At 54.9% G+C, this 19,184-nt stretch overlaps 1 protein-coding gene and 1 non-coding gene across 6 annotated transcripts in view; one reads left to right on the forward strand and one right to left on the reverse strand.

Annotated features, from left to right (window-relative positions):
* Positions 1 to 249: 249 nt before the first annotated feature.
* Positions 250 to 19,184, reverse strand: part of Zfhx2 (zinc finger homeobox 2) — a 32,114-nt gene continuing 13,179 nt past the window's right edge. For 2 of the 5 annotated variants that reach the window (XM_011245060.3, XM_030247795.1), the window contains exons 2-10: positions 13,195 to 15,266; positions 12,529 to 13,046; positions 11,841 to 12,081; positions 10,543 to 10,617; positions 10,091 to 10,179; positions 8,090 to 8,290; positions 7,467 to 7,593; positions 3,787 to 7,263; positions 250 to 3,553 (exon numbers count right to left, since the gene is read on the reverse strand). In XM_011245060.3, coding sequence (XP_011243362.3) covers positions 2,586 to 3,553; positions 3,787 to 7,263; positions 7,467 to 7,593; positions 8,090 to 8,290; positions 10,091 to 10,179; positions 10,543 to 10,617; positions 11,841 to 12,081; positions 12,529 to 13,046; positions 13,195 to 15,217 — 7,719 coding nt within the window. In that variant the 5' untranslated portion in view covers positions 15,218 to 15,266 and the 3' untranslated portion in view covers positions 250 to 2,585. The remainder of the gene's footprint in view (positions 3,554 to 3,786; positions 7,264 to 7,466; positions 7,594 to 8,089; positions 8,291 to 10,090; positions 10,180 to 10,542; positions 10,618 to 11,840; positions 12,082 to 12,528; positions 13,047 to 13,194; positions 15,267 to 19,184) is intronic. The other 3 variants (XM_017316015.2, XM_030247796.1, NM_001039198.1) reach the window with 3 other exon arrangements.
* Positions 13,073 to 15,856, forward strand: Zfhx2os (zinc finger homeobox 2, opposite strand). Its single transcript, NR_004444.2, has 2 exons — positions 13,073 to 14,345; positions 14,643 to 15,856.

The raw sequence follows: 19,184 nt of genomic DNA on the forward strand, positions 1-19,184 counted from the left end.
GTGATTCCATAAGATCCTGCTGACGTGCTGGTTGCCTCTAGCATCCTTCAGACACAAGGTCCCCTAGTGCACACTGCTTGCTGTCTGAGGGATTAGCACGGCTCAGTGAGGCCTAAGAGACTTTGGACTGGTGTGCGCTGACCTGTCAGCAGCTCTGGGGCTTCTGGGAAAGTGTAGTTGCTCAGTTTCTGTCTCGCTGAAACTTAATCCAACTTAGTCAGACTAGAATGCATAACACAACACTTCTAATTATCCCAAGGCAGATGTTTACCAAGATTTTCTTTTAAAGTTCCTTTTCTTTTCTTTGTCTTTCTTTCTTTTATACATAAGTCACATTCCCAGAAAGCAGAGTGAAAAAGAAATCCAAAACAAAACAAAACCCAAAACCAACCCTTTTCCTTATACACATGCTGCTAAGAAAATACTTTTATACATAGAATTTCAACAAGTGAGACAAAAGGATGTGGGTCTGTGTAGCTGTAAGAGGCGCCAGAGTGTCAGGGACCAGACCATGGCGGCTCACTTTTCTTCCATTGTCGACATCTGTTAACTGGCATTTTTGGTATCAACAGGACTGGTTTCATCCTACCCTCAATTGGCTGGAGTGAGGAGTTTCTTAATTTTCAAAGTGAAAGTCGCAGGAGTTTAAGATTTAGAATGTGTGGGAACTAAGGAATAAAGCTGACCCTTCCCCCATCTCCCTTCTGCACATAAGCATTGCTCTAGTGTTGACACGAGGCCAGGGAACTCTGCAAAAGCTAAGTTCTAGGGCAGACTGATGGGTATTAAGTGGGCAACTAACTTAGGAAGCCTGGAGGGACTCTTCGGGGTTAAGGGGAGAGATGAAATATCTGGAAGTTATAGGAAATTTGGAGGGCTTTTCTTTGCTAAAATAAAACATCTATTACATCTATCCTGGGCCGCTCCAGCTAGATTTGGGGATTGCCAGGATTATCCACTGGCACTGAGATGCGCATTGGGGGGACTTCCTCTAGGACACTGCTCTCCTGTTGCATCCTCAAGAGACTTTGCTGTGCTTCAGACATTCCTTCCTATACATCTCACTAGACCCTTATGCCCTCCTAACAGACCGGAACTGGCCTTGGGCAACACTTCCAGGAGACGCTGATTAATGGAGGGGCTGGGCTGAGCCGGAGGTGATGAGGGCAATGGTAGAAGTTAGAAGGAGGAAAAGTAGATGGGGAACAGGGGACCCTGCAAAGGGAAAAGAGGTTCCAGACAATCAGAAACATGCCAGGAGCTCTGGGGAGGAAGAGAGTCAATGGGAAGAAAATGGGGCAGGCAAAAGGGAATTTCAGAAACTAGCAGTGGCGCTAAGCATGAAGTGTGCCCTACTTCCTGGGACTCCGTGGACGCCAGGCTTTCTGACAGCTGAGAAGGGGGGATTCTCATCTGTCCAGATACATCTTACCTTAGGGGACAGAGATCATCTGTACCTTACTAGTCCTGTCTGGGACCTGACACAGCACGGGAGGCTGCGTTGCCTCTGCTCCTGCAGCTCCCCGGTACCCAATAAGGACTTAGAGACATCAGAACTCAGATGGCCAGAAACTCTCAAACAGGGAAGTGAGGGAACAAACAGTAAAACAAAGAGAAAACAAAACAAAAAGAACACTTGTTTGATGAGAGTTTTCTTTTTTTTTCTCTCTCTCTATGTATATTCAAAGTTTATGTTTTTCTTTACTTCATTCCTCTGGTCTCTCCATCTCTCTTTTTGTGTCTGTGCACACTCTCTCTTGCTCTTGTTTATTTTGGTGTGTTTCTTTCTTTTTTTTTTTTTTTAAAGAACTTTGGATTTGCCATTGGTGGGCAACGCTGATCCCCGGAGGCTGGACTGCCCTTAGCAAGGCTAGGGCGAGGGGCAGGCCCATGGCTGCTGAGAGGGCCTCTGTGTTTAAAGCCTTTGAGAAAAAAAAGTTACTGCAGTTTCCAGGGGAGGGGTGTGGGTTGGTAGAGGGCTTTCTGGCAGCCGCTTCCCCAGGAGTCCAGGCTGCTAGGGGTCCCACCAGGTGAGGAGAGGGCAGGAGGGAGGGGAGCAGGGGTGCTTCTCCCCCCGCCCCCCAGCCTCCCGTTTGGTTAGTTTTATGGGCTCCTTGCCCACCCCAGGCTCCAACCATAGGAACCAACTGGGTTTTTGGAGTTTGTGAGCGGTCTGTGCTCTGGACAAGGGACAGGAAGAAGGGGGTGGCAAAGTTGATTTTCCACCCCCACTTTTTTGCCTTGGGTTTTCTTTTCTTTTTTTCTTTCTTTTGGTGTTTTCTCAGTCAATATAGTAGTATGGAAAAGGTATGTGTTTACAAGGGAAGGAAGAGGGCTGGGAATTCAATGGGGGAAATGGGGGAACAAAGCAGACATGTATGCCAGAGTGGGGGTGCATCTGCAAGGGGCTGAGAATGAGGGTCAGTGTGTTTGTGGGGCGGGGAGGAGGCAGGACTCTGCTGGAGGTGGGGTGTGTGAAGCCCACGGAAGGTGGGAATTGACAGACTCCCATGAGGTGGGCAGAGCTGAAGGTTGGGGTGAGGGAACCCTGAGGCCCTCTCTTGTCCCCATCTTGGTTTATCTGTTTATAAAGCTAGAAGTGTAGAGGTAGTAGTAGTTTTTGGGTTGGGGTCCGTGTGAGGTAATCTTGCTTCCTCTTTGGCAAAAGCCACAGCAGCCGGGACAGCAGTGGCGCTGTTGGTAACGGTGATGGGAGGGCCTCCTGGGGGCGGGGCTGCCTTGCGCCTGTGGGCTGAGGAGCGCAGATGGGAGGCTAGGGCTTCACGCCCACTCAGCAGCACCTCGCAGGCCAGGCAGTGGTAGGTGCAGATAGGCACCCGCAATGGGGCGGGCATGGAGGCCCCAGAGCCCCGCCCAAAGAAGCAGAAGGATCTCTGGTGGGCAGTAGCTGGGGCCTCGCCGTCAAATGCCATCTTGCACTGGCGGCACAAGTAGCGGTGAGTCACATCCACGGTGGAGATGCCAGTGCTGCCTGTCAGCAGCTCATCAGCCTCACTACTTTCCCCTTCCCCCGAAGCCGGCAGCTCGGGGGGCTTTGGAGGGGCTGTGGCTGTAGGCTCGGGGGCTTGGGGTGGTTGCTGGAGGAGGGCATTGGGGAGCAGCCCAATAAGGGTCTGAGGTATCACCGGGTTCATGGGAAATAGCCCCTTCTTCATGCCGTAAAGCTGTTGGAAGTATGCCCCCTGTAACTGAGGACCAAAGACAGCTGGTGGTGCTGCCCCGCCTGCAGGGGGCAATGGGAAGGGCAGGAATTGGCCCCCCAACAGGGCTGGGACAGTGGCTTTCAATGCTTTCAGGTTCTTGAGGGCATCAGTGGAAGAGTTGGGAAGGGTTGCAACTGGCTTTCGCTCACCAGAGACTTTGTCTCCTGAGGGCTCAGTAGCTGGGCCAGGGGTAGGGTCAGTAGAACTGTTGGTTTGGTTAGATACAGGTCTCTGAGGTAAGGGGCGGCCTGGACCAGCAGTCTGGACCACTGTGGTAGCAGGCAGGACCGAAGTGGCAAGGCCAAGAAGGCCTGAGGAGGCTGCAGGGCCTAGGAAGATGAAAGCCATAATGAAGGGTTAATGGTGTCCAGCCTCACAGACCTTTCTGCTCCAGACTACATGTACTGCATTCTCAGCCTCCCCCCACCCAGCGGCCATACTCTCCAATCTCCTTTTTCCTAGAGCCCGCTACAAGGATAACAGCTTGAGGAGAGCCATGAAGGGCTTGCAACTAGAGGAGATGCTCTCTCAAGCCTAGCTCCTCCCAGCCTCCCCAACTCACCTGAATTGAAAGAAGCTATGCTTCCAAGTGGTGGCTGGGCCAGAGTTGGGCCAGGCAAGAGGACTGGAGCCAGGCGAGGCAAGGTTGGGGAAGCCCCCAAGGGCACGGAGGAGGCAGGTGTGGTGGCAGGTGGCCCTTTGGGGGCCAGTGGGGTCTCGGGTGCGGGAGCTAAGTCATAGCATTTGCTTTCGCTCTTCAGCTGGGCTCGGACTGCCTCCTTGAGCTTGGCAAGGTGCTGCCGAGAGAAGAGGTGGCCTCTGCAGGAGACGTAGAAGTCATACTTAACGTCACAGTAGGGACAGTCGGTGCGCTGGGCTGCCGAGGTGCCCTCACTGCTGCCCCCGCTCCCTGGTGGTGCTGTTCCCTGCAGTTTGGCTTTTTTTTCCTTGGCACGGGCATTCTGGAACCAGACCTGAATGACTCTCTTGGGCAGTCCAATTTCCTCCCCGAGGACTTCACACTCCTGCATAGTAGGGGTGCGGTAGGCTTCATAGCAGGCTTTCATGATCTTCAGCTGAAGGCTGCTCATTTGGGTCCGATATCGCCGCTGCCCCATGCTATCTGGAACTCCGGTCCCACCGCCTGGTCCCCCACTGGTCCCCCCGGCCCCAGGGGATTCTGGTTCAGCCAGGCTGGAAGCAGATGAATCACTTAGGTCTCCTGCCGATGGACTGCAAGCCTCGCTTTCTGGAGACGCTTTAGATGGTTCCTCTGGACCCTCGTCCTCACTGAGTGCTGGGGGCGGGAGGGGTGGTGGGGGCTCTGGTGTTGGTACAGCGGCCTCTTTCCCAGGTGGTAGGAATGGCAGAGGCCCAACAGCAGGGGTGACTGTGGGGTAGGGAAAGGCAGGTGCGTCTCTCTTTGGGGCTTCCTTCCCCGTTTCGTCTTCAATCTTGCTCAACAGGAGGTTGAATTTGGGGAAGGGAGCTGGGGAGGGCGGTACAGTGGGCTTGACTGCTGGACCGGCAACTCCCCCAGGGGTGCTTCGAAACTGACCTTTCCTCTCCCGGGCTCTGGTATTCTGGAACCAGACCTGTACTACTCGTTTTTTGAGTCCCACTTCCTCAGAGATACAGTCGAGCATCTTCCGTGTGGGGTTGGAGTCCTGCATGTACCAGCGGTACAGGATCTCCAGCTGCTCAGGCAGGATGGTAGTGCGCAGGCGTTTGTCTTTGGGGGGTTCACCCTCTCCTCCGCCTCCTGCTTCACTGCCTGTGGGAGACAGACTGCCGTCATCGTGCTTCCGCTTGAGGGGTGTCCCGGTCACTGATGAGGTGCCCGATACTACTGGGTTCCGCTCCCCAAACACCAGCAAGGGTAGATCTAGGAGCTGGGACGGTGGCGGGGCGCTGGGCTGCACAGATGGTAGCAAATGGAGTCGATGGTGAGTGGTCAGGAGGTCCTGGCTGGGGAAAGAAGCGGCACACTGGTCACAGGCATAGACGGGAGGTGAGGGCGGTGCCTTCCCTTCAGACTCTTTGCTTTCTGGCCTTGTTGGCTCCGTTTGGCTCAAGTCTTCCCCATCTGCATGTTCTGGTGATGGGCCGCCAGGTCTTGCTGCTGCGGGTTCCAGGTTCCGTTCCTCCGCCTCCTCTTCCTCCACCTCTTCCTCCTCTTCCCCCCTCTCTGCCTCCTCCTCCTCCTCAGGAGGCTGGTCATCATAGCACTTCTTGAGGTGCCTAACTAACTCAAAAACACAGGCGAAGGTGGCGTGGCAGCGCCTGCAGCCAGAGGCCCCTCCAGAGGCTCCTCCGGCTGTCACAGGCCCACCCTCACAGGCATTTTTACGGGCTTTCTGGCGGGCATTCTGGAACCACACTACCACCACGCGGCTAGCCAGACCCAAGAGGCTTGCCAGGCGCTCCACCTCCCCGTCCTTGGGGTAGGCACTGGTCTCAAAGAAAGACTGTAGAGCCTGGGTCTGGAACTCTGTAAACTTGGTTCTAGAGAACCGGCGGCCCACAGGTACTGCGGGAGGAAGACTCCCTCTAGAGCCTTCTTCTTCCTCAGAGGGCCAGGGTCCTCCTCCTGACAGGCTCCGCTCTTCAGAAGTGTGGATCCCCCCTACTTCAGGTTCTGGGACCACGAAAGGTGGGCCTAGCTGGGGAGGTGACTCCAGGCACCCGTCTGGAGGTTTGGGGGGCTCTACTGGGGGTGGGTATAGGCTATCATAGCTCTTTCGAAACTGAGCGGCGTAACGGCTCAGAGCCTCAAAGGGCAGAAAGCGGCGGTGGACATGTTCCTCATGAGTCTTGAGGATGAGCATGTTGGAGAAGAGTTTCCCACAGGCCCCACAGGCCAGCTTGTCTCCGCCCCCCAGAGACTCTGGAGGCGGAGGAGTTGGGGGAGGGGGCACTGCCTGCTTCCCTTCGTTGTACTGAATCACTAACTCAAAGCCAAAATTTTCTAGAAGGGCTTTGGCTGCTGTGCGGGCAGCTTCATTGGGTGATGTGTGGGTTGGTGAAGAAGGCCCCGCTTCAGTCCCCTCTTCAGCCATGAGGGGCCGTTCCCATTCCTGCTCAGCCAGCTCAGCCTTGGGGGGTGCAGGGAGAGGAGGTGGGTTGGCAGCGGGCAGGGACAGCATGGGCGTAGGGCTAGCCAGTGCCAGCTTGGGCCCCACCTTGAGGTCATGGAGGTAGAAGGGAAGAAGCAGCTGTTGTTGCTGGAGCTTGAGTAGTGATTCTGGAACCAGGGGGAACGGGGGCAGGACTGGTGGGGTGAAGAGAGGGGCTGAGAATCGGTGTAGATCCAAGGGAGGAGGTGGTGGGGACAAGAAAGGCAGTCCAGACATGAAGCCACCAGGGTCAGGGCCTTTCTTCTCAGTACCTGCCTCGCCCTCAGTCTCGCCTTCCTTGAACTCTTCTTGGCCCCGCTCTGCTCCTTCAGCCCTGGCGTCGATCTTGGCCCCCCTCGAGCGTGTCTGGTGCAGAACTGATCGCATGTGAATCTCCAGTGTGGAGCTCTGGTTATAGGACACTCGGCAGACTGTGCACTTAAAGGGCTTGTCTGACGCAGTGGCGGCGGGCGGTGGGATGCCCGCCTCGCCTCGGGCAGGGCCCGATGGGTCAATGGCTGCCTTCTTCATCTTATGAAGGTGAGAGACGGAGTTGTAATGAACCAACAGGATGTTCTTCTGGGTGAAGGACTCCTTACACACAGTGCACTTATAGGGCCGAGCAGGGTCAAGAAACTTGTCCAGGGCAAAGTTTGTGGTCTTCCGATAGGTTAGAGGGTGGCGGGAGTCAGCTGGGGTTGGTTCTGCAGAGCGGGGCTCCCCCATAGCTCCCTCTTCCTCTTCAGACATGGTGGGTAGAGGAGCCAATTCTTCAACCTGGGCATCAAGCCGAGGGGCTGGAGATGGGGCTGGAGAAGGCGGCTGATCAGGGCTTTCTGAGGGCTCCCTGGAGCCCTCGACTGGCGCCAGGGGAGGCTCAAGAGGAGGATCTGGGCTGACTTCTGGGGCCAGGTTAGAGCTTTCTACAGGAGACAGAGAGAGAGAGAGAGAGAGAGAGAGAGAGAGAGAGAGAGAGAGAGAGAGAGAGAGAGAGAGAGAGAGAGAACTATTCATGCTGAGCTCCAACCATTCACTATCCAAAGCTACTGACTTAGTGTCAGCCATCTTCAGACCCCCTTGATCCCCCTTTCTGCCACCTTGGGAGGTATACTGTACACTTCCTTACCTGCTACTTGGTCTCTGTTGGGAGTGGGCTCTGCTCCAGGAGCTGGGTGGTCTAGGCCATCCTCCACAGGGTTTAATGTGGGTCCAGGAAGCATTTTGGTTGCGAAGGTCATCTCTACAGTTGTGGCCTATAATGCAGAAAACATCCCTGTGGCTTCATCACTACCTGCCGCCTCCCAGTGCTAGCCCGGACCCATTTACTGTGTGCCTACAGCTGTGCCAAGCTCTCTGGATCCAGCTTCCTGCCTAGACAAACCTCCCAGTGAACTGATGCTTTTCTTTGGGTGGGGGCTGGGTAGCAAGCTGCCTGCTGTCCCGTCCCTCCTGCCTCAGGCTAAAAGTATCTTACCTCAAGGCTACGTGGTTCTGCTATTAACAACTCTTTTCAGGGTTAACGATAGTAAGGTAATTGTATAGTCATCTCGTCCAGTAGTAAAGGGAATGAGGCAAGCTTGGTGCCGAAATTTTAAAGACACCGATTTTAAAGTCAACTTCAATTCTCTAGAATATTATTTTCTTCACACACCTCCCCACACCCCCTGGCCTGGAGTTCGCTTCCTCTCCCTCTCGTCCTGCATTGCTCTGACAGGACTTTCAGACCATGTTTCCCCAGCCTATACGTACCACAAGCAGCAGCTTCTCGACGCACTCGGGCACCACATTGTGAAGGTGGCTGAGGTGGAAGTGCAAGGCAGGCCGGCCCACCAGCTGCTCCTGGCAGAGTGGGCACCTGTACTTGGGCTGCACGGCATGCTGGGAGAGTGTATGGACCCTCACCTGGTCACACTCTGGGCTCAGGAAGCTACAGTAGGGACAGCAGAAGACCTGGGGAATACATAGGGGTGGAGAAGGAGTCAGGGGAGAGGTGGGGGACCCACTATCTCACTGTTCATAGGCTTCAATGCCACACTGCTCCCATATCCAGAGTTAGGAGACGAAGTCAGAGAGGAAGGCACCTTAACCCACTCGGCCCCCAACTAGCCTTCGAGGCTGGCAACTCCCTTGGGCTAGGACAAAGGCCTACCCTAAGTTGCTACTTGGACTTCCTTCTTTGTCAGTGTCCCCTACCTCATCCCTTCACCCTGGTTTTTGCCTCCCTTTTGGTGTGCCGTTCCCTGTGTCTGATACCCTAGTCAATTTTCCAGCTTTCGAGATGGCCCTCTGCCAGCCTCCACCTCAAATCTAGCTTTCTTATCCACATCCCACTGCCTGCCTTCTCTGTGGAATACCTGCTTTCTTCTGTGCCTTCTCTGGGTCAAGGTCCCTTGTTGCTCCTTCAGGTCCCTCAACGCCACCTCCAGGAGGTCCTGCTTGTCTGCTCCTGACGCTGACTCATGCCTTTCAGGCTCAATGCTCTCTTCCCTCACTACTTCTTGTCCTGGTCTCACCTATAGACCAGGCTGGCCTTGAACTCAAGAGGGAATAGGTCTGTGTCTGCCTCCCGAGTGCTGGGATTAAAGGTGTGCAGATGAAAGTGAGCGCCATCCCACTTACTACTTCTTAATATAAGCAAATGCCACACTCAGGTGGCCCAGGTTAACTCTGGCCTGTCCCTTAGCACATTATGGCCTAGACTTCCAGGTAGGCAGGAGGCAAAAGAAGCCTGCTATCACATGACTGGGCTGATAGTGGGCATTTTCCCTGCTGCCTCAGACCAAGCTTCTCTATCTAGCCTGCTCCTCTCCCGTTGCTCTGCACTTTCCTAGGCCTGCATATCAGAGCAAGGGATCCAGGCATTCACCATAGTGCACCTAACTTTCAGAACAGACACCTGTAACAGACAGACTGTGGGGAACTGGATTTGGAGGAAGAGAAACTGAGGGCAGAGATATCTCTGCATGCCGCAGTGGAGTCTGGGAAGACCAGAGATGTGGGGTCGCCTCAGAAGCAACCCTTCAGAGACTATAAGGCTAAGCTGCTCCTGAGTCTCCTCAAGTTCAAGTCCTGGGGTTCAGAGGCCTGTGGGACTTGTCAGCGAGTCACTTGTTTGGTGCCTCTACTCTAAAGAAGGGGGCGCCAGGGCAGTGCTCTCCAGACTTAACGGCTGAGAGAGCACCTCTGAGGAAGGTGCAGCCTCCTAGCGAGCGTCCCAGGAAGCTGTTCTTGACTTCGCCTTGTTCTTTTCCTTCCTCCGCTCTTCCCTCCCTCCTTTCCTGGCACCGACCACCAGTCTTTCCTACCCTTAATATGATTTCTCTCAACTTTTCCTCAAGTCCCTGCCATCCCTTCTTGTCACCCCTGTGTTGAAGTCGCTCTCTCCCATACGTGCTGAACATATAGACCCGGCCTTGCACGGCTTTTCTCCTGTGATATTCTGAACTAAATCAGCTACATGCACGACAAAAGCCCTCAGAGCAGTGGTTCTCAACCTTCTAATGCTGTGACCCTTTAATACTGCTGTGACCTCCTGTCATAGAGGAGGTCCCACAACTGTAGAGTTATTTTTGTTCTTACTTCATAACTGTAACGTTGCTACTGTTAAGCGTTGTGACATAAATACCTGTGTTTTCTGATAGTTTTAGGCAACCCCCATGAAAGGGCTGTTCAGCCCCCAAAGGGGCCGTGACCTGCAGGTTGAGAACTACTGCTTTGGAGTAAGAGATTTCAGTAAAGTCAGCCCCCCACCTTCATCATTCCAGTCACCCCAGTTCTGACCGTGATCTGGTTGGCACTATCTCTGGGAGGGCCGCTTCTGTCCTCTGTCACTTCGGAAGCTGCAGAGGAGAGGAAGGAGGTTAGGAACTCCTTAGCCCTGTCCCCTTCCTGCATAGCCTCGCTGCTAGCAGAGAGCTTTCAGGGTAGGAAGTGGGCTTCAGCAGATGCAGAATGGGCCAGAAACTCAGCATCCAGGTGAGGCTGGGCAGGGATCACTGCTGGGCGAGCCAGGGCTGGGGTTTCAAAGAGGACAGAAATGCCCGGCCAGATGCAGCCTGTTCTCCCTTCCCCCTCCCTTGGCCAGTTTTGTTCCTTCTGGGAGGGAAGCCTTTTGGGGTGCTTGGGTTTCTGAAAGGCCCCATCAGCATGCCAGTATGCACAGTGAGTCGGGTAGGGGGAAACAGGTCAGAGGAGCAGCTTACCCTGTTGTTCCGTCTTGTTCTGGGCATCTTTCTCAGAGGTGGGTGGTTGAGCTAAGGGGGTGTCAGAAGCCTTCCCTGTGTGGGATGGGGAGAGAGAGAAAGAGAGAGAGAGAGAGAGAGAGAGAGAGAGAGAGAGAGAGAGAGAGAGAGTCAGTGTAACCATGGTGAAACATGGGAGGAGGAGGGAGGGAAGAGGGCAGAGGAGGCAGGACAAGCAGCCAGGTAGTGGAGGAATGGATGAGTGAACCGTGAGGTGGGAAAGGATGGAAAGCCACCAGAAGAAACAGAGGGTCAAAGTGCAAAGTCCCAATACTGGGACCGTAGGACAAGCCTAGCACCCCATCCCTAGGAACAAGCCTCACAATAGTACTGGTCTAAGTGTGGCTTCCTGGCCTGACTGACCCTGGGAAAGGGCGGCCCCACAAGTGGAGTGGGAGGGACACGGTAAACACTGAATGAAGTGGCCGCTGTGGTGGACAGAGGCGATGGGCAAGGAGATTACCACTCAAGTAAGAATTGACAGATGTGTAGGAATTTATTTTCGGTGGCAGCCTAATTAAAGTGTTAAAAGTTCCTTAACTCCATTCAGCCTTGCGCCAGGATCGTTAGCTATTGATCTGGGCCCCTCCAGCACTTAACTCCAGCCAGCGTATTGGCAATTCAATTAGCACCAGTCAATGCTGTTCCTGGTTCCTGCTGCCCTGCCCTTGCCCTCGTCCACCGCTGGCCTCTCTAAAGTCCAGATGCCCATGTCCACCTCTGATGGGCCCTTCCAGGCTCTTCTCCTGCACCCTCTGGATCAATGGTGCCTGACTGGCTGTTCCCAGCCTCTGCTGGTATAACCTCTGCTGCCTAAGGGGCCGGGGGGTGGGGGTGGGTGGGGGTGGCGGTGGGTCTCTAAGTCCAGCCTTGGGGCTGAAGACCTCCTAGGAGACAGAGGCTGGGAAACTTGTTGGGGCCTCTTCCCATCCCTGTTGCCTTTGTACCATGCCCGCGGCTCCCACTGCCTTCTGACAAGTCTGGCCTAGCATGATTGTTTTCTTTTTGCCTGTCACCCCGCACAGCCACCAGGTGATGCCTCCTGTCTTTTACTCAGCAAGATCTCTGCTATTCACTCTCTCCCATCTTCCAGTCGTCTCCTGCCCGCCTCCTTATTCTTCTGCGCCTTCCTCCTTGCTGTTGATGGCTCCCTCGCCGCGCCCGCCCTCCGGTTTCTGCCTCCTAGGTTACTTTGCTGTTAGCCCCGTGCATCTGCTGCCTCCCATCCAGCCCTTACTCTCCCGTTTCCTCTTTCTCACCAGGAGTTTGAAGCCGCCCATGGCTGAAGCTCAGAATACTCTGGAGAGCTGAGAGTCCTTCTTCAGCGGCTGGGCCGTTCTGCAGCAGCTGCAGCCGCCTCTGGGCCTGGGCGTCCCGGTGGGCAGGCGTGCGTAGGTGTTGCAGCAAGGCTAGGCGGGAGGGCGTGTCCCAGGCGCACAACAGGCAGTGGTAAAGCCCGGGCTCCGGCCCTGCCTCTGCTCCCTCCATTTCCAGCAGAAACTAGAAGCATGGAAGAGGCCAGCTCAGATGTAGAAGGCACACCTCCAGACCTCTGGGGGCTGTTCCTCCTCGCTTAGACTCTTTCATGCCTGGGTGGCCTCCCTCCACCCTGCTATGGCTTCCCATCTGCTTCTCCTCTCCATTTCCTTCTTTCTCCCATCAGTCCTGGGTCCCCCAGTGTGTGGCTGGGAGTTGCTTCTGTCCTGGATACCATGATGGCTGGACTGAGATGGCCTCATCCCTATAGCATGCTAGAACAGCTAAATCAAGTCTGTTTCTCCTCCTCGGAGCCCACTGCCCTTTGGCCTCTCTCCAGGTCTGCCCAGCACTCTGCTACCCTGTTCTTCATGTCCATCACCACAGGTTTCTCCTCCACCTCTCTGCGCTGCGTCTCCCACCCTACCCTGTCCCTCCTCCCTCTCCCGCCCCCTCCTGCCTGAACGTCACCTTATAGATCTGGCTGTTTTCTTCGTGGGCTGAACCCCGGGTGTGCAGCTGCATCTTCTCCTTGCTGTTGGACTCGAAGTCACAGATGTTGCAGCGCAGGTGAAGTGGGGAGATGGAGCCGTAAGAAGCCCCATCCCCCAGGGCCAGTAGGGAAGGGGTGCCCATGGCTCCGCCCCCCTCCCGGAGGTGGGCTGCTAGCTGGTATTTCTGAGTGTGTTTGTCGGTCTTGAGGTGGAGCTGGAAGTTGGCCTTGAGCTGGGTGCCATAGCAGCAGAGCTTGCAGCGGTGGGTATCCCCAGCTACCTCCTTCCATTCGGCCTCCGGCAGGCTCCGGCCAATGCTGCAGTGGTACAGCAGCAGCTCCAGGCTGTCTGTGCTGAAAGCCTGGCACACCAGGCAGCGGAACACCTTCAGGGCTGGGCTGTCATCTGGGGATGGCGAAGTGGGCAGCCCATCAGATGAGGAGCCCAGGAGCTGACTTGGTGGCAGATGGGTCTCAGGGGAGAGGCTGCCAGGGGCTGGGGGGGACAGAGACAGATTAGGAAGAAATGAGCGGGGCACTTAGGATAAGCTGTGTTTACCTAAGTGGGGAGATGACCTTTGGGAGAAGGCAGGGAATACAATTGGACTTGGGTACGAAGTGGCAGGAGCAGAGAGGGGACTTACCAGCTGTGGGGAACTTGCGGGCAGGCGCTCCAAGGTGGTGGAAACCATTTAGGAGTAGCTGGGCTTCAAGGGGCTTGTCTGGCCTCAGCCCGGGCCCAGGCATGGGTGTCTGAGGCTGTCCTAGGGCCTGGGGCCCAAAGTACTGGAAGAGTTCAGGAGGGTTGGTGGGGGCAGCCCCTGGTGGGGGAGGAGGTCCTGGCCCCACCAGCCCTGGTGGCAGGCCAAGTGGCAGCCCCTGGTGCAACATCAGGACGTTCTGCATGTGTTTCTCAGAAGTCATGTGGATGCGCAGGTTTCGGGAGATGTTGGTTTCGTAGCTGCACACTTTGCACTGCCAGGATGACTTGGTCTTGGGCTCTTTATCCCCGACAGAGGTGGGTGGGAGGGATGCCTCCGGGGGACTCGCCTGCCCGCCAGGCCCTGCCTGGAAGCCCTGCAGGTTGGCCAGGTGCTTGTCGGACTGCATGTGGATGCTGAGGTTGCCTTTGGTGGTGGTGGAGTAGTTGCAGACATCGCAGCGGTAGGGCTTGTAGCCGCAGTTGTAGCTCTCTCCGCGGGCCAGGCGGGGGTGGGCGCCCCCGGCGCTACAGTAGCTGCAGTGGCTGTTGCTCTCGGGGTGCTTCTCCCGCATGTGCACGTCCAGGGTCTGCTGGTACTTGTAGTGCCAGTTGCACTTGGGACACTTGAGAGTCTTGCAGGAATTGCGTGAGTGTAGCAGGGACATGTGACTGGACAGGCTGAGGCCCTGGAAGGCGGCAGGGGCTGGAGTGTAGTCATCGGCCAGGCGACAGGACGGAGGTGGGTCACTGGTATCTTCGGGAGAGCCTGCTGGAGCTGGGAGCACGGCCACCTCCTTAGAGGTGGGTGAGCTTTGGTTGAGCGGGAGGCAGAGCCCTCCATCCTCTTCCTGCCCCTCAGGGAACCAGTCTGGCCCCGCCTCGCCTCTTGGTACTGGCGAATCTTTGGCTTGGGTTGGGCTGGGGTCCCAGGTGGCTAGGGCTGTGGGTGGGGATGGTGGGCTGAGGGCTATAACCTCTTCAGCGGGGAGAACAAGGGCTTGACCATCTGCCTCTGGGGGGCCGTCCTCAGCCTGGGCTCCATTTGTCTTCACAGTCACTGTGCTGGTGTCCGGTACTTCGGGAGAAGGACGGGTAAGAAATTTTGGTTCCAGAAAGCTTAGGAGGGCCATGCCGCCATCATGACCCTCCTGAAGTACGGCTGGGCTGCCCAGCAGGCCCTGGTGGTGGGCAGGGCTCAGCTTCACTCCATGAGAAAGTGTGTGACCTATGAAGGTCTGGAGCCTGCCGAAACCCAGGCGGCAGAGAAGGCAGATCCAAAACATCGCCCTGTGGTCTTCCCGTCGGCTCCCCAGGGGGCCATCTTTGGGATCTTCGGTTGGGTTTGGAACCAGCTGGTAGCTCCAGAAGGATCCATCCCTTCTCTCACAGGCAGCCAGAGACGGCGCTGAGGTATCGTGGGACAACATTTGGTCAGAAGAGCTAAAGCCTTGGATTGGGTCGAAGCCATGTTGGATGTGAAGGGTGGTAAGGTGTGAGGAGGGGAAGTGGGTGAGGAGGGGCAGGCTGGGCTCTTCCTTGGCGCTTGCCTCATCCCAGGGGAAGCCCTTTGGTAACGAGAGTTCACTGCCCCTAGGCAGGGGCAGGTTGGCCAGTAGGTAGGCCTGGCCTCCAGCTGCGAAGAATAAGTGGCTGCTGAGGTCCAAAGGAAGGATCTCTTCCTCCTCCTTTGCCACCCCAAGGTCCTTTGGTGGGATGTGGCCACAGCCAGGCTCTTCTTGGGGCTCTCCAATCTCCTTTGGTGGGTCAAGGTCACTGCCTGACTCCAGACGCTCTCCCCCCGGCTCTGAGGACCTTATGCTCTCAGAGGTGGAGGGGGCATCAGGGGGATCTTTGGTGACAGGATCAGAGGTGCTGGAGGAGGAGGTCTCTGGAGGTGGTGACCGAACATTGTGCCCAGGGGAAGGAACGGTTCCGGAGGGAGAGGCTGAGTTAAGGGTAGCCATGGTAGACGGAGGACTGCTGAGGGTTCATTTCAGCGTGACAGCCAGTACCCTGCATGGAGGCATGGGGAGAGCAGTGCCGTAAGATCTCGGGGTCCCCAGCAAGGCTGAATGTCTGGACTCTTTAGCCCTACTATGCTCAGACTCAGGTGCCCCCATGCCAACTTGAAGCTCTACTTAGTGTGTCTAAAACCAGAGTTCACGATCGCTTTCCAAACCAGCTCTTCTCCATCTTGCAATCTCAAATGTGGTACCACTCAACCCTCGGCTTATATGTCTATGCTATGCCCTGTAGCTTCCATTCCATAACCAGTTCCAGGATGCATCAGACCCTACACTCACATCTTCCTCACCAGCAGCACCCTGGTCGGACCCACTGGTATCTTTTTGAGCTGATGCACCAGATGGGATACTCTTTTCCTTCCCACCTCTGCCCTCTCCAAGCTGACAGCCAAAACAACCCCTTCATGTTCAACTACAGAAAATGCCCAACATGTGTAGGGAGAACCTCTGTCTGCTGCCCGCTGTCAGTGGCAATCAGCGCATGGGCGGTCTCGTCTTCGTTTGTGCCCTCACCAAAACTGCTTTACTCCCCGCGGTGTTTTAATTTTAGGTTAGAATTAAATATAAATTTTAGGTTACAATTTTCCTTTCTTTTTTAAGACGGGCTCTCGAGTAACCCAGCCTAACTCTGAACTTCGGATGCTCTTACCTCCACATCTGCTGTTTAGGGAGTTCTGGGGATTGAACCCAGGGCTTTGTGTCTCCTAGCTATGGCCTTACCTCTCCCTCATGGCTGTCTTAAAAAATTACTTGTGTGTATATATATGTGTATGCCATGGCACACACGTGGAGACCAGAGAACAACTTGTGGGGGTCAGTTCTCTCCTTTTACCATGTGGGTCCCGGGGATGGAGCTTAGGTTGTCATGGCTTGGCAGCAAGCACCTTATCACTGTGCCATCTTGTTAACCCTCATAATTGTCTCTAAACATGCAGCCCATATTACAGTCTACTTAAAAGCCCAGTAGTGCTTTCTCATCACATGCAATAAAATCGAGACTCCTTTCCCTGATCTGCAAAGGCCTGTAGCTCCCAGAACGTCTGCTTTTTTCTCCCAGTTTTAACCCACTGGCAGCTAGCCAGCCTTCCCGCCTCTGTCTTTCTGCCCACAACACCCTTTCGCTCTTTTTCTTGGTCCTTCCTGTCTCTCACACAAGCCAACTTCATCCCTTGGTCCTTGCCCAAGTGTTCAGCCTGCTGGGGAATCCCTGACATTCCCGTCACCCCCCAGACCACCTGCTCAGACTTCTCACTGGCTAGTGAAAGATTTTTTTTCTGGCTAATTCTTCTAAGAGAGCCTGTCTGTTTTCTTAGCTCTCTACGATTACACAGACATTCCAGTTCACACATAACCCAGGCTATAGCCTTAAGTTCAGCTAGTTGAGAGTAACCCTGAATCCTCCTGCCTCTACTCTCCAAGGTATGTGCTGTCATGCTAATGAATGAGTCCTGGGGAAGATCCCCAGGTCCAGCCCCTCCGCAAAGTCTTTTTGCTTTTCTTGGCACGAACCTTTCTCCACTGTATTCCAGATCCAGACTAGTAGGGACGTGCCAAGTTTAAGGAAGTTCTTTGGCTAGTTGGAAGACAGTAGCTCGCTCCTTTGTAGCCCTCTCTACTCTCCAAATTGAAGATACAAATATTAGTAACAAGTCCTAGTAATAATGGTACTAGCAGCTGTTCAAGTATTTATAGCGTGGTCTTGGCACCAGCTAAAGGACTTATCAGGGTCTCACTGCATTGCACAGCATTCTCAAAGGTTACTGATAGTAACTGGGCTCCAAAATGGGGGAACAGCTTAGCACACAGTAGGGCTGCTTAGCATGCAAGCAGTCCTGGGCTCAGTTCCCAGCTCTGCATCAGTTGGGGGCTGGGGGTAGGTTCATGCTTGTAATTCCAGTACTCGGGCAGTAGAGGCAGGAGGATCAGAAGTCCTGCCTACACAGCAAGTTCAAGACTAGCCTAGGATACATGAGACCCTGTAGAGTTAGAGGGGGTTAGGAGCGGGGAGGGAGGTTGGTTTGTGTGTGGGAGGAGCTGTCAGGCCTTCTTCAAAATTATCAGTTCCCCATGAATCCATCTAACTCCTCTTTCTCTCTGAATCAACAACAATCTCTAATGATAAACTGTCTAACATTCAGGCCACACTGGTTCAGAGAAAGGGCGAGGGGGTGGCCTCTTACTCCTTGGGCCGTCCTTAACCCTCATCTCCAGAGTCCCAGATTTGATATGGGTCCTTGGTCCAGGAGCCTGGTTGCTTTCCCACTTCCCTCTTCCCTCCTGCCCCTGGGAATCCAGCTTGGCCTGAGTCAGAACCTTCAAGAACCTTGAGGGGCAGAACTAGCATGCTAATGAGATGCAAATAAGTACCTGGAAATCAAAGGAAAATGACGAATCTGGGTGGGGCTGGGGGTGGAGCCCTAGCATTGATGGAGAAAGGCATTCCTTCTGAGGATCCTTGGTGGGACAGAGGATGCTAAGTTTGTTGGTTTGTGAGGGTTCAGTCATTTCCACAGGCTGGGCCCCACTAGATAGGGAGAGCTGAGGGTTGACATGGTGGGCCCTTTAACTCACCTGCCGGGGCAGCAGACGAGCCCCGCTTACAAGCATTCAGCTCCCTCTTGGCTCTCCACTCACAGTGCTACATCACAGCTCAGAGGCAGCCTGAATAGGACCCGACCCTGGAGTAACTCCCAGATTCCCGCTCTCTCTAAAGCTTAATTCTCCTACTAGAAAAGGACTGCTGGGTTGCTAAGTAGAAACCAAAGGGGCTCAGCTTTTGGCCAGCTTGTGGGTGAGACCCGTAACACAGCCGGGTAGGTCAGCTGGTGGCTTATTTAAAATTGCAAATCTCTTCCCTACCTCCCAGCCTATCCCTCCTCTTCAGGAGAGAATTTCCATTGCAAATTTATCTCTCCCCTACCTATTTCCCTCGTCCCTTTCTCCGAAGTTTCTCCCACCGCGCACTAGCGATTAGACTTTTGTGGCCAGGGTGTTCCCCACTTTTAATCCTTCTGCCTCCCGCTTCTGACTTCCCCCTCTGAAGCTCTAAGCCCCCTTTTTGTTTTGCCCTTCTTGCCTTGAACTGTTGATGGCACGAAAGCCTCTAAAAAATCGGGGCTCATCTACCTGCTATCCCTAGCCAAGATTCTCAGTCACCCCTGTCCCACAGCCATTTCTTCCTGTGGTTCCCAGCATTTCTTAAGAGCAGCTCTCCCGTGGGCCTGGTCTCACAGGAGGGTAGAGGCAGAAGGCAGCCGCCACAGACCATGACATTACAGCTCAGAAGGAATTGGAGCGAAGGCGGCTGGTGTTCTGGAGGTGGGGGACAGTAGAGGAAAGGGCTGGGCCTCCGCAGAGCAGGCAGTGGCAGCCGTGTGATTAGAGCGGAGATTGATGTGAAGGGGCGCCACAGACCGCAGAGCGAGTCAATAAAACCGGAGGATCGCATTAGAGGCGACAGGGAGAGCTTTAAATTACAAGGCTGCTGCCACCACGGGGAATGGAAGGAGGGAGCCCTGGAGCCTAGGGAGGGCGGAGAGTTCTGAGGGTGCAGTCGCCCCGAAAGATGGATGGATCGACAGCTCTAAAGCGGCCCTCAGTCCTGGGAGCTCCCTCGTGGCCTTCCATTCTTCCCTCCCGTCCCAGCTCCTCACTAGGGTGAGGTGGAGAGGAAGGGATAAGGCAAGGCTGTGGAGAAACAGGCTTTTCGTTCTGGGAACTGTCTCCTTCCCCCTTCCGCCAGGTTTTCCTGTCTGCCTGTTACTCAAGAGAGGGAAGCCTGGGAGTGCTTTCAAGGCTCGACAGGAACTGCTGTCCCGCAAACAGAAGGCAGTCATAATTACTGACCTGAAGAGTAAGGCATATATGTACACACACACACACACACACACATATATCAGGAGGCAGA

Source organism: Mus musculus, chromosome 14, assembly GCF_000001635.26.
Source record: "Mus musculus strain C57BL/6J chromosome 14, GRCm38.p6 C57BL/6J".
Taxonomy (NCBI): domain Eukaryota; kingdom Metazoa; phylum Chordata; class Mammalia; order Rodentia; family Muridae; genus Mus; species Mus musculus.